General features: G+C 41.7%; 1 protein-coding gene across 1 annotated transcript in view; it reads right to left on the bottom strand.

The window, feature by feature from the left end:
- Positions 1-7,377: 7,377 nt before the first annotated feature.
- odad2 (outer dynein arm docking complex subunit 2) overlaps positions 7,378-15,011 on the bottom strand; it is a gene marked incomplete at its 5' end in the record, with an annotated part of 38,139 nt that continues 30,505 nt past the window's right edge. The window contains 3 exons of the mRNA XM_083684522.1: positions 7,378-7,945; positions 13,897-14,118; positions 14,350-14,538. Of these exons, the coding sequence (XP_083540648.1) occupies positions 7,832-7,945; positions 13,897-14,118; positions 14,350-14,538 (525 nt within the window). The 3' untranslated portion in view covers positions 7,378-7,831. The remainder of the gene's footprint in view (positions 7,946-13,896; positions 14,119-14,349; positions 14,539-15,011) is intronic.

The raw sequence follows: 15,011 nt of genomic DNA on the forward strand, positions 1-15,011 counted from the left end.
GTGCCTTTAAGTTGAGACAGAAGTTCTGCTATCGCAGTCACTCATAATATACCCTTTCAAATGTCAGATCTGTTTCAGTTACCTGTTCAGCGCCCCTCCTGTGTCTCTCTGTAGTGTATAATCCTGCTTCCAGTTTCCCATTCCCTGCTCACGTGTTCCCGTTCTAAGTTCCTGAGCTGAAACCACACGAACCGCGGTCGCCTCTCTGCTTTATTCAGTGGCCGGCGAGGCTGCGCCCGGGAGTCTGAATATTTCACCCTTCTCATGTTTCCTAGCACACAGCCTCAGCCTGCGAACATAAAGTTAATGCGCTATGCCTGTTCCGCGGCCCGCGCAAGGGGGGCATCGGGGATAGAGCGCTACAGTGTTCACTGATAGTTCGCGTCTGGACTATTTCCATCTGTCTACTATTACACACGTTACCATTTTGTATAGTGATGTTTATTTCATATTTTTACATATTTAAAAAAAAATGTTTTCTTGACAATCTCTTCTGGGTGAGTCTGACGTCAGGTCACCAAGTAACGGTCCTCGGTCGACTATGTGCAGGTGGCTCATGTGTGATTGGTTAGAATTGCCCGTGGTAATAGGCTGAATTATTAGTTGAGGATATCACTGAGTGTTAACAACGCTCACGCAATTAGCCTACCTTAATTTTTATACTAATCTAAATTATTGTTAGGTTCATTGTGTGGAATTTTTACCAGCACTTCCCCTTTAATATGAGCGAGGTTGTAGGTCTACCTATTCCATTGTTATATGCCTATTGCTTAGACATAGCCTGTCAATTCATGCCCTGGATTAGCGCGTCGTCTCATTTTGAATAGGATATGCCTACAGTAGCCTACACCAAGTTAAACATGTTTTACACGTTTTTGCAAATGAACGAAACTTTAGAGACAAAAAAATATAACTTACGCATGGCTTCACTGACTTTATTTATAGTAGGCCTATAGGCATAGTCTGAAAGTGCACCGTGAGTTTTTTCCTTTTAGATTGCAGTGAATCGTCCTCAATGTTGCCTTACAGGAAAATCAATTAATTAATTTAAGTACCATACCCAAAGCATTCATTGTTAACTTGTGGTGGCATTCTGGAAAATGCCGCTTTTATAGAGCCCACCGCTGATTACCCCTGATGGACCCTTTCATTTAGTGTAATTGCACAACTTGTCGCATTTAGGGCCATTCTGAGTCAGAAATCCTGAGGTTCTCAGCTGTGTGCTTTTAGGGTTTATCCAGGGTAGTGATTCGAAGTACGTGACTAAGCAGTGGACCTATATGCAGGTCTAGAGACCCATGTAATTATCGTTTATTTGTGTTTATTTTCATTTAATGGGGGGAAGAACTTTTGCAAACAGTTTTGTAAACACGCTATGAAAGAGCCACTCATGTCATCACTTTAATTAAGGTTTTGGCCCGTGCATTTGCTAAATTATGTGTGATATCTATGTTTGCCTCTTCTGAAATGAACTCCCTTTACCTGCCCCTGCTATGACCTTATAATTCTTATCTAAGTTCTTAGGCTGAGCCAACATGTACCCCATGATATATAAAAGCTCATCCTTTCAACAGCACCTAACTAATCTTAATGTACGATTCACTAAACCTAAACCTCCAACTGTACCATCTCTACTGTAATGTTTTGTTGTGGACACACCTTCTGTAAAGTGCAGACCAATGACTAGTTTTCAACAGAGTTATCTACAATATAAATCACAGACTTGCACTGATTGTTTCTTGAGGAGTGGAACATCTTGACTGTAGCTAATGGCTGTTATAGTGTTTGAGCAGGCAGCAATGTGGCAGCCAAATTATTTCACTATTTAACATCAATGGTTCACCTAATAACTTATGCCTTACCATGGCCTCCCTTCCTCTTTATCTCTGAAGTCATATCTCTGAAATGATGGACACAATTGAGTTTCAGAGTGAAGGCCAAGCAAGGATGTGTAAAGTTGATGAGATGCTACACTGTGTTGGCCTCTATCACAGATGGAGCTGGTCTCTTGTCCACTGGCCAAACTGGGAACTGGCTCATTGAAACAGGCCTCTCTCACAGATTGAGCTGGTCTCTTGTACACTGGATGAACTGGGAATTGGCTCATTGAAACAGGCCTCGCTCACAGATGGAGCTGGTGTCTTGTACACTGGGCAAACTGGGAACTGGCTCATTGAAACAAAGGCATGTTTTTTGTTCCTCTGATTGGCTCATTTACCCGTCACTTATCCCCTCCACATGCAGAGAAACTAATCTCACAGTGGTTTGGCATAGACTGGGAGGGGAGTGTTTGTCATTACATTTTTATTTCTCTGCATTCATTACATTTATGTTTTCTTCAGGAACACCAGACCTCAGCTTTAATACAAACCGGTGCTGTAACAGAATGTTCTTGAAGAGACAATTACATGTTTATGCGTTATAAATACAGCACTTACAACAGGACAGATGCAAAAGGCTTGGGAGGCGTCTGATGAAGACCCAGAACGCCTTACACGATTCAATACTGACACTAACTTTGAGCATGACGTCTGTATGACTTGACCTTACTGTCAATGTTAAAAACAGACATTTAATTGACATTAGAAAATCAGCTGGAGACACCATTTTTGCCAGGGAACCATGACATCCATCATTCAATGTGTATTAGGGCATTTGGTAAGGTAGCCAATAGTAGCCAATACAATTACTGTTACGTCAACACCTTATGCAATTAAAACCCAGTCTGCTGTTCTCTGGTAACCCTTACCTGTCTCTCATTTAAACTGACATTTTCACACCAAAATTGGCTTTAATTTGTAAACTGAGTATGGGTTATAAAGCAAGGGCCACTTTAAAGGCCACAGACATATTTGCTAAAATCATTGCCCTCTTCGTGGAAAATATGAATGTCTGATGGTTGTGGAACAATTACTCTTATTAGATTGTTTAAGATGATTCAATCAGTGTTTTCTGAATGACTTTAAACATGTGGGACACTAATCAGAAAATACACTCACCGCACACTTTATTAGGAACACCTGTATACATTTTCATGGTGGAGGTGGTGTAATGGTGTGGGGAATGTTTTCTTGGCACACTTTGGGCCCATTAATACCAATCAATCATTGCCTGAATGCCACAGCCTATCTGAGTATCGTTGTTGACCAGGTGCATCCCTTTATGGCCACAATTTACCCATCTTCTAATGGCTACTTCCAGCATGATTATGCACCATGTCACAAAGCAAAAGCCGTCTCAAACTGGTTTCATGAACATGAAATGAGTTCAGTGTTCTTCACTGGCCTTCCCAGTCATCAGATCTGAATCCAAAAATACATGAATGACTCTAATATTCTCCATGTCCCTCTGGGCACAATGTCCAGCTTTGATCGATATTGTGGACTCACATGAACAAAACGTCTAGGCCTGCATTGCATTTTGGTTCAAACTTGGGTTAAAACCAGACAATAATTTATTTTCCATATTGACAGAACATCATCACTTTGAAATAATGTGGAAACGGTGTTGATTCATCCAGTTACTGTTGTACCCAGTGAAAATGTTCCAGTAATCTGTTAGTTTTCTCTATCATTTCAGTTCTGCTATCTTTGCTTGCTTTTCTTTCTGAATAGACAGTTGAGAACCTCTGAAATATTTTGGAGTGTTTGGGCAGACGTCTTCTAATACGTTGCTGATGATTTGTTGATTTGGTACCATTTCTCTCTGCTGCATGTTTCTCCCACTGAAGTCCGGAGTTGTGATAGCTTGATGAAAACACCCTGATGAAACCTCAAGGATAATATCATTTTTGGTGGGGTGCCACAAGGAGCTCTCAGGTTGGTTCAGAACCCAATGAGGAAAACCTGTCTGGCTTATGGCTCACAGCTGTGTGGGTGTGCGTGCATGCCAATTCATCTGTCTGTCTGTCTGTCTGTCTGTGAGATGGGATATGCATGTCTGTGCATCTTTACAAGGGGACGTACAGTACAGTATGTTCACAGTATGTTAGTGTACCATATGTGCAGTAGCTAATATCAGTGCTTCCCAAATGGTGGGCTGGGACACTGGTGGGTCAGAGCGATGTCCTCCTTGGTTGTGGTGTAGGATTGAGTTTAGGCTGGATTATTTGGAGGCTCCTAGGTAAGGCTTAGAAAGCTTTTGGGAGGGTGACGGCACAAAGATTTGTGGCCTCTACAACTGTACAATATTGTCTACTGAGTGAACCTAATCCACAGTGGGGGTTTTTGTGACTAGAATTCTTATTGATGGGGCAAAAGTTCAAGTTTGTGATCTCAATGAAAATGGCAGTTTTATTGATAACACACCACAGGTAATGGCTGTAGAGTCAATTGTCTATAAATCTTACCCCTTGTGAAAATATTTCCTAATGTAATCACCATCGTTGGTCTGCTTTGTCACAGGTAAGTTTCCTCTTTGAGAAACCCTCTAAGCCTATAAAGTACATAACCATAAGCCACAGCTGTCATTACCAATCTAGGAATTATTAATATTGTTGAGACCTTTATGGAGACGTTACTCTTACGGCCCTGAAACATGACCCAGACGTTGTGGTATTTGCCCACTCATTTTTCTGTTTATTTATTGTCAAGCCAGCTAGTTATTTACACTTTATGGATGGGAACGTCTGGATTCATTAGGGCAATGAAACCGTTAAAAAATGGCTTGAAACCACCCAGTAATGCAAGCGGATTACAAGACACATTTAACCTTTTAAGGAATATTGAATCTTGAGGGCACATGACCCCGCGGGGAATGAAACTGACACACTGCTGCAGCCTGCTGTGCAAACAGTGGGAAAGCGTGTCACGCTACACACAGATCAACAGGCCTTGCGGTGTGAGCGAGCAGTAATGATATAAAACCTAATTTACAGATTGAGAACAGAGGCTGTGTTCTCCTCTGCCCCTGCTACCAGCTTTAGGTCTGCTCCGTGTTTGGAAGTGACACTGAGAGGCCCTTGTGTACGCATATTTTTAATGGCTGTATCGCAAGCAAATGCTGTGCTACAGTTGGGACTTATATTAAAATGGCACTTAGCCTCTGGAGGAGGGAGAAAGCCACTTCTGATATTTGGAAGGAACTTTTACTGTTCATTAGTTGCTTTATGAAATAATTCAGCCGAGCACCCAGGGCAATGTGGGATTTTTAGAACTTTTTCCATTCTAAAACAATTGAGCAGCTTGTATCACAATATTTCTGTTCGAGTTCCAACAGTATGCTCTCCCTGGGCATACACTGTAAATGGTCAACACTGAATAAAGTAGAAGTTGTTCCACCCAACTGGGAACACACAGTCCCACGATACGTCTTATGTGTATCTTAATTCAACCCTTGACCTTGGTCATGTCCATCACCCAGATCTATGGAGAGAATAATTACATCTGGACTAAGAGTGAAGGCCAGGGCATTGATGAGAAGTACCAGTTAAAATACTGGGATGTGGCATAGGTCTACACGTTTCCTCAAACGGGGGACAACAGGGATATCCCTCCACTATTTCTGGCCCCTCAATGTAGCCATGAGAAGGACGGAATCTCCAACGGCGACTAAAGGCAGGGACAGGACGTAATTGCTGCCTCTGCCGAGGCGTGGAGACAGAACCTCTAATTTCCCATGAATAATGTCCCTGTGCCGGCGGACAGGCCACAGAAAGTGGCAGTTTCCTTTCTCAGAGGGATTGTGGCTCCGCTAATACACTGAACTGTGGCTTTATGACCAATGGGCCAGAGGACCAGGCTCAGAAAACCAGCTCACTGCTTCCTGTCTGGCTTTGCCTTGTGCTTCTGAAAGTGCAACACAGGGCTCGGCAACACACGTAGAAGCAGTATTTCTTTATGGTAACAAGAGGAGGAGGCTTTAAAATGGTAAATCAAGGGTCATCCAGATCTGAGCACACATTGGGAAGACATTGCAGAGAGGGGTAATATATCTTTCTCTTGTTAAGCTCTGTGGATAATGCTAAGCACCTTGAATTTCCAGGCAGTGCAGTGCCTCTCCCACCAATGGCTAAAACATGGAGGTTGCACATCTCATAAATTCCTCTCCTTCAGTGGAACATGCAACATTTGTTTAATAATGTTAGCTATGCATATCCTTTCAGTCATCAACCTCCAAGAGAGGCAGGGAGGGAGGAGGAGAGAAAGAGAGAGAGAGAGAGAGAGAGAGAGATACTGTATGATTGGGTATTTTTCCCTGCTTGTTTAGATTACCAAATGCTTTTCATTTAAACATTTCCCAAAAATCGTTTCAGATACGGCATATTTTGGAGGAGGCCATAAAGTGTATTTGCATGGGAGGAAAGTGCCATTAATCACTGATTAATTGATATGGTGTGAATGGATTTGAGGCAATGCCTCACTTCAGCCCAGCTCCTAGTTGCTTTTCTGGAAGGAGTTCCCTCTTCAAAGTAATCAAGTTAAAGTTCACTCTCTCCTCTCTCCATCAGTGCTCTCACAGTAACCCTGAGTGGCAGCTGGTATTGCTTAAACATCTAAGTGATGAAGATTTTTAAACCACATATTTTTTTATGTTTTCCTAATTTTGTATATTAGCTTGGGCTGACATTAATGATGAAAGTCCCTTGAGCTTTTATGGCATTCTCAGTGGCTGAGTGCTAAGGCTGTAGAGGCTAATTGAGACCAGGACACTGAATCAGATGGGAGGGGAGTCTGAATGCAGCCTGAAACAATGGAAACTGACATGGCCTGTTTCGACAAGGCACACTGAACAGAAGACAGAGACATACTCAGTAAATGTAGAACTACTGAAGGGATGGCGGAGCATTCCCAGTACATTTTCATCTATTTATAATTTCATTTGTATGAACAAGCAATAGTAGTTATTGTCTTAATGATACCTAGAAAATGTTTAATGGGTGTTGTTGAGCAGATGTCATTATAGTGTTTTGTAACAAGGTGGTCCCCTTGCCCACAAATAGTTATGTTGTTTTTTTACAGGCAAAAATAATGAGGAGATTCAGAATACACTTTCACAATTACCTGTAATGACTTACTCTATCCACAATGCAACATGAAGAAAGTAATTGTGACTAATACAGTAACTAAACTGCTCATACCAATTTCCAATTACATTGTATTATCACCATGTTTTGCCCATTTACGTAATCATTAGATTGAATTTATATCTAACCCTAACCCTATTCAACATGTACAAAAATACATCATTTTCATCTGCATAGACTCACAGTGGAGGAAAACGCTAACCTCATATAAACTGATGGGTAACGATGCATAATTAGGTCAGTTTAGAACTGACTCATTGGAGGTTGTGTGTTTGTGATTCATAAACCATATTTAGCTTTTTAAGGTGCTTGTGTTTAAGTGAGTAACAGAACCAGATGTGGGTTTTGTTTAGATATCACTGTCTCATGTGCATTATTTAAGGAATTTGACAGTGTACAGTACATGTTTGACTACAGCTCTAAACCACTTCACTCTCAGGAAAGTGTGGAGTATTTAGCATGGAAGCAAACAGGAGAAGAAAACATTTATTGTTATCATCAAATTAGACACTGCAAAATGAGGAAGAGTGTGTGTTTCCTACAATGAAATAATTATCTATAAATTCATGAGAAGGAATAAATGCTTCGTGCTGTTGGAGAGGAAGAAGGAAAATCAATATACCTTCGTCAAACATCATATTTGATTGGAATTACTCTTATTGTGTAGAATAGGGGTGGTGAGAAGAAACTCTGGGATGGTGACTGATGTAAATACCCATGATGCCTACAGCAGACCTCATAGGTGATGACGTCATAGAAGCTGCTGGAGTGGGATTGTTGTTGTTGTGGTTGTTGTTGTTGTTGTTGTTAACCGTATCTGGCCTTTTCATTGGCCAGGGCAAGCCGACGGATGTTAGCCACGCAGCCAGCAGCTGCCTCTTGGAGAACCTCGTCAGTGGACCCCATCATGCCAAGGAGGAGCTACAGCAGAGGGGGAGATGACAGGAATTGGTTACAGTGACACTCACTACTGTAGGAATCCATTAATTCTCATCCAATCTTGTAACAGAACGGTAAGGTCAACTGGGATGACACTCGCAAGTAGTCTCATTCATGTTGAAGGCATTTCCTCGACTCTAGGTCTCAAGAGGCTCACTCAAGTGTGCCTGTAGGGCCGCCAAATGATTGGTGGAAATGCATACAGTACAGTCGCTGTGACTGTCTGTCACAGGCTGCAATGGCGTGCATCTCCGTGTGTGTCCCATTTTACCCTAACCAGGCTTGAGCATGGGGTTACAGCTGTAAGCACATGCTTCTGAAAGTTTGTTCAGATGAAAGCGTTTGTCTAGCAGGCGGCCTAGGCATTAAAAACCTGAGCACGAACCACACCACTTGACAGACTTCCACTGCTCAAAGGTCAGATTATATCCGACTATTACTGGCTTGTATAATGGATCTTTTTTGATCTTATTGCAGAACACGGGTTTTTCCCTCTCTAGAAATTGAGCTTTGGGGTACATTTTGGGAACATAAAATAATACATTAAAACGTTTTTATTGTGTTCAAAGAGTTACTTATTATACTGTCACATCAATGTAAACTTATGGACAACTCTGCCAAAGATACTGTGGCTATGGTACACTATGCTACATCTTTCTGTTTTTTCAAGAGTGAAATGAGTACCTCAAGCTTTTGGGCAGCTGTAGTCCCGAATCAAAATAAAAGTAAACGCATGCACAAACACTCTGGCGCAATGGGCATTTTAAATGTGTCCAATCTGTGCTCCTTGTGCTCCATGAATCACAATGGTGTGCCACACTCATTTTGGAGGTTTTCTGGATTACATCAATAATGAACCGAAGGCTACATTAAATCTCTAAACTAAACACTCAAAGGCTCTCAAACACTAAACAAAATGAATACTTCACAATATATTAATTACATATTCCGAACCAGAGGCATTTACTTATGTTTGTGGCCTAATTTAAAAGTTCTCTTTAAATCTCTTTACAACAGCAAGTGTTTGAACAAAGTCTCATATAGCAAGAATTTGTTGAACCAGGCTTTGTTGTGGTGTTTGAACAGCCGACCAATTGTGTCCCTACGTTTCAGTGTTGAAATGACACATCCTCAGTGATCTGTTAAGTAACATAGCAAACAATATCTAGACAGTGTCCTACATCCAAATAGAACTAAGACCTAGACCAAACACCTAAATCCCTCATCCACAGATTCAGATCCATTTCATTAAGCAGTGTATGAGCTCCTTGATCTCTGTGCCGTGTCTTATGATGAGGAGAGAACTTCAGCTATTCAGCCTGACTTAACTGGTCAGGAAGTGTATCTCTCTCTCTCTCCAGACCAGATGTCCAGCCAGCTAGGGAAGCGATGAGATTCCTTTGTCTTTCACGTGCCGAAAATCTGTCATTGAGATCCTTTTTAGGGTTTATATCTTCACTACAACAGAGTGTGTGTGTGTGTGTGTGTGTGTGTGTGTGTGTGTGTGTGTGTTTGTTTGTTTGTTTGTGAGATCTATGCCTCACATCATGCCTCATCTGATCTTATCTCCATCTATCTGAAACAGCTTGTCCCTGACAGTTCAGCACTCGTTTAATTATTATAGAGAGGTACTTGTGTCTGTTCTTTGCCATGTTATCATTGTGTTCATAATGTCTGTCAGTGTGAGTTTGAGGTTGAACTCTGACTCTTTCTGTGTTACATGCAAACTTAAAAGGCTGCTGTACACATTTGCCAAGGCACAGAGAAAAGACATTCCCAGAATTGTCTGCTCAAAGATAAATAGTGAAAGGAAAACAGATGAAAGATGAAGCTTCTATCGCCTCTCCATGTATAAGCACGGACAGACTCTAGGCTACATTGACAACCCCTAAAAGCTGAGAAAATAACACCCCTTCAATTCCATTCATTGCCTAACATTTTTTTATTTTTTAAATTAAAAGAAGAAGAAGGATGTTGGCCCATGAATGTCAGTCTTTCTCAATGCATCAGTGTATCAGCAAGTATTTTGAGGCAGCAACATCAGTTGTTTTTATACGATTTTTAAATAGCATCCAAAACACCTCTGAAAAGCAAACTTATATCCACAAGCTCCAGAAAACATGCAGCCAGCCCGGACAAGTCTCTTTTGTGAAAACAGAGGATGCCTGAAAAGTGCCAGAAGCAGCATTTTGCCAACCTCATAGCATGTTATTCAGACGTGGCCAAATAAGGTCTCCTGAAGCGCACAGCTAGGCTAAGATAAGCGTGTCTCTCTTTGCATTTTTTTCCCTATCCCTCCCAGCTGGGATCTCAAAGAATATAATACATCACTTGTTAGATATTCTCTGACCACAGTAACATGAACACTTGTCTCTCGTTTGAAAAATGAATCAGGAGTCTGAGGTTTTACACTTCAGTGGACTCCTGTGTGTCCTGACCTCCAAGAAGGAGCTGGGGAACACGCTTCCCTGGCTGTTTTGGCAAGGGTGTGTGGGACGCCTGCACATTGTTGCATGTGCATGCACACATCCCATCACACATGGAGGTGTCACGGTGTTAAGTGCACTGGTGTTGGGCTACTGCTGAGGAGTTGGGTCTGAATCCCCCAGAAAAGCCCCTCAGTCTGACAGCCATTAGGGCTCAGGTCCAGGTCCTCTGTTCCCATGTTTCAGACTCCCCAGTGTGGGCAAACAGCACAAACAGGCAGCATTTAGCTAGGCTGAGGGGAAGTTACTGAGGGAAGTCAAGGTAAACAACATTCCCTACGGTCTCCAATGAGCCAGGGACCGTTTCGCTGGTTTCTCTCTCGGTCTCTCTCCTTCTCTCTCTCTCTCTCTTTTTGAGAGAGAAAAAAAAGCAGCGTTAAAATCAATGACTTGGGGTATGCCTTGTGGAAACTGTACTGTAAAACTTTCAATCTGAACCTAAGCTGGTCCCACACCCCACAGAGTCTAACCTGAGAGAGCCAGACATTCCTCATCCCAGGCTGAGAGAGGTTAAGAGTGAGAGCACCTAACACATAACACAACAGGCATTTCAAACATACAGCTGAGCACTGGTGGCGTGTTGTGGTTTCATCTGCTCACCACATCCTCTACCGTACAGGTACCTTAGGTCCTGTTCCAGATAGAGCATGACTAAGAGGAAACTTCAGAAATATGTCTGACGTGCACTGTTTAAATTCTGGTGCTCCCTCTCTCTCCCTTTTCTATTCTTTCTCCTCGCCATCCTTCACCTTTTGAGTGTCAGCGTGTAGAACACAAGAAAATGAAAACAAACACTAGCAGTGCTAGCACAGGAGTATGCATGGCAACAACAGTAGAAACGTTTTTCTCATTTAGGATTTAAAGCCTAAAATAAAAACCAGGACCTGGCAACAGACATTTTCTGGAATACCTTCAGTTGAAAATTACCAATAATTACCATCCGCATTTTGTAATTTACATCAATTTACTTCACAAAGCTTTTCTTATGAAAGAGCCTCTTTAATACAAAAAGCTGGCTAAAGCTGTCTACAAGGATTTACGGTTTTAGCAAACAATCCCCAGCCCTCTGGAAGCGATGTAAAGCAAAAAGGAGGGTGTGTTGATTTTGTACGAGGGACAAAATAAAGCACATCCTTATAAAACTGTGAGATACCAAGTGTAGATGTCAAATCAAACGGGAGGGCAATTCATCTTGGCGCTTTTTCGCTTTGCCCTGGTACACACTTCCTCTGGGAAAGCAGCCCCCATTCCTGAACAAGGCTTGTTCTTAAAGCCCAACAGGCTCCCTCAGCAGAACCAGGGAACATGGCTCAGAACAACACACACAATGACACAATGACAGAAAAACACAAGAAAGGGTCGCTCGGAAACTTGGGACACAAAAATTTGAGGCAAAATATTTTGCACCGCCTCTTGAAATCAGCAAGGTATTGCCAAACACACAGTAAAATAGTTTGCGTTTCAGTTCTGCTTTAAACAGCTGTTATATAAAGATGTTTTTTTTTCATATTTCAATGCAACATTACAAGTTGCTTAAAAGTTTTCGTACAGTTTATGAAACTGAAGAGATGCAATGAAATAGTATTTGGATATTTTTAAGACTGAGGGACAGAAAAAAAGAGAAAAAAACTCAGACGGGTTACTAATGTGTTTTCCAGTGTAAAATACTTTCTTTTCAATGCTTAATTTCCTCTGCTAAGCTTAGGGGACTGAGCTATACACCATTAAGAATGCTGGGGAGGAAAGTTACTTATTGAACAGAATTTGGGGAGAGAAGCATGCACTGAGAGAAATTCTTAAAAAATCATTATAGTACTTGTGGGTGTACAGTACGTTTTGAGAGCTTTTCAATGGCAGAGAAAGGCCCTTTGAAATATGGTTGCAATAATACAAGGGGCAGTCTTGAATTTTACACTCGGCCGTAAATAAGACTGCTGTACAGGCGGAGCCCAGCATCCGTCCTCGATAAACCCACACATTCAGAACGATAGGAAATATTGTTTTAACACATTCTCTGTCACACCATTGCGTATATCATAAGCAGAGCGTACAGCCTCAACGACTCTCTCAGCCTCAAACTGACAACCTCACATGTTGTAATGTTTCCTGAGGGTCACCCAGGTATACATCAGCTCTCAGACTGAACCCAGACAGAACAATGCACCCGTGTTTCTACGACTCAGATTAAAAACAAATTAAACACGCAATACTGGTGTAACATGGCCTTTTGTGATTAAGCTCTTTAAAGTCCCAAAATACATTTTGGAGTTGTGTTGAAACTCTGTACTGGTACATTAATAAGGGCAAACCGAAAGAGACTGATTAAAAGGGTGGTATGCAGTGTTTACACACACACACACACACACACACACACACACACACACACTCACACACTCACACACACTCACACACTCACACACTCACTCACTCACTCACTCACTCACACAGCTGTCCAGTTTTTGTCGTGGCTTGAACTACAAAAAACATTCAGCTTAACGACTTTTGCAAATTGGACATTACTCTTTTGGAACACCCAATGTTCAGTCCAGCTACCAATTATGGGTAGTGTTGAACCACATACACTGCAAAAGCAGATCAAGCTAAAGTACACCATTAAATGAACATGGGAAAAAATATTTGGCTGCAATGGCAGAACCACTTCACAATTTATATCACAGTTGTTATTGAAAAAAGGAGATTAACTCTATGTGGTCGCAAAAGATTTCTCATGTGAAAATGGTGCTTTGAAAATATGACTGAATTCAATCAGTCAGAAACATTTTCCCAAACATTGAATTATCCTCTATGACAAAACATCATCTAAACATCTCTAAATCAATGTCAGACATAAATATAAACACTTTGGAAAAATGTAATGGGAATTGTAATAATGTAGACAATTTAGAATTCAATGGATCCTCTTTATGCAGCTGTGATTTAAATGAAAAAAAAATCTCCACTGTAACATAATGTTGCTCTATTTTGGCTCTGGGCTACTTTGTCCCTGTTCCTTGGCCGAAAACATGTCATCGCCGCATTTTGCTCTCATGTCCAGGGACAACTCTTAGCAACAGTTACCCAAGCTACAGCCTTTTGACTTGCTCTGTAATGGCATCTAGGGTCTACAAGGGAAGTGGCACTTTGCACACACTGAGTTGTTTGCTTTTCTGAATTCCCATGACGGTTAGAAAGTGGAGTCATGTTTCCGCCGAGAATAAAACTAGCTTTGTTTCTGCTCCATTGGTCAAAGGCTCTGAAAATAGTTACAGCTTTTCAAAGTTTATTACCAATGTTTTCACACATCACTAAAACAAGTGTGATGGGGCTCCAAGCATTTTAGTCAATGCTTATGATATATTTTGTCTCAAAACACCAACTTAATCTGAAAAAAATGGCTTTGTGAACAGCTAGTCTTGGCAAGGGAGACAGTGGTGGGGATCAGCATACCTTGACCACTCCATTCTCGTGCATGGTGATGCAGTTGTTGGGGTCCTTGGAGAGCTGGAACAGGGCCTGTGCTGTGGCCTGGTGAACTGAGGACTCTTTGGACTTAAGATAGCGCACAAGTGGGGCCACAGCCCCTGCCTCCCCAAACGACACCCTGTTACTCCCCCACATGCAGCAGCGGGCGATGGCTTCGGCCAGGTGACGACGGAGCTTATCATCAGTCTGCATGTGGAGAACAAGATACCAGCCATCTGAAACTATTCAATAGAACTCATTTCAAACAGTACTATGGTCTGAGGACCATTAACCGGTCCTTTAAATTAGAAATTAGAATTCACTGGATAATCAATCAAAATCCACCTATATGATGGCATGTTGCCAGTGAAATGCAGGCCAATTGTTGGGTTTGAATTTCTTAGAATTTCTTTTTTTAAGAAGCAGAGGTGTACTTACTGTGTTTGTCAGTTTGGCCAGCATCGGGACAACCCCGTGATCGGTGATGACTGCCAGATTCTCTTCGTCTTTGGCTATTTTGGCTATGGCAGCACACACGCTCGCCAGTACCTCTTTGTTTGTTGATTTCAGCAAATTAACAATCAGTTCCAATCCACCGACAAAGGAGCGCACCATTTCCCCTGCATCCTAAAGTCAGAAAGCCTTATTATTAGCTGGTGCTCTCAATCTGTGAAAGAAAAGGAGCAGGGAGACTTTGTAATGGGCAAGGAGGGAAGCAAGGGCAGTTGAGCAAGGCAGAGAAAACAAAAGAAACACACAAGCAAGGAAAAATGCCTTTTCATCAGCCTTAACAACCATCAAAGAGCCATTAATGCAGTCCAATCGTAGGTAAGATGAGTAGCTATGGCTTTGCCCTGCTTTCCGCTTCACGGAAAAGGCCATTGTCAATATGAATGAGGAGTGCCAATCACTTTTTGTAATCAAGTATGCAAAATAACTGTTAGGTCTGTCTACAATAAAATACAAATCCTTTCCAGAAATGAAGAAGCAAAATCAGTGACTTGCTTGCTTATTAAAAAGTGGGTAGTGGATATGTCAGCCTGTTTAATGACAGTTAATCCATTTGGATGATGAATTATTTGGACTGTTTTAAAAACATG

The sequence above is a fragment of the Argentina silus genome, assembly GCF_951799395.1.
Source record: "Argentina silus genome assembly, chromosome: 1".
Taxonomy (NCBI): domain Eukaryota; kingdom Metazoa; phylum Chordata; class Actinopteri; order Argentiniformes; family Argentinidae; genus Argentina; species Argentina silus.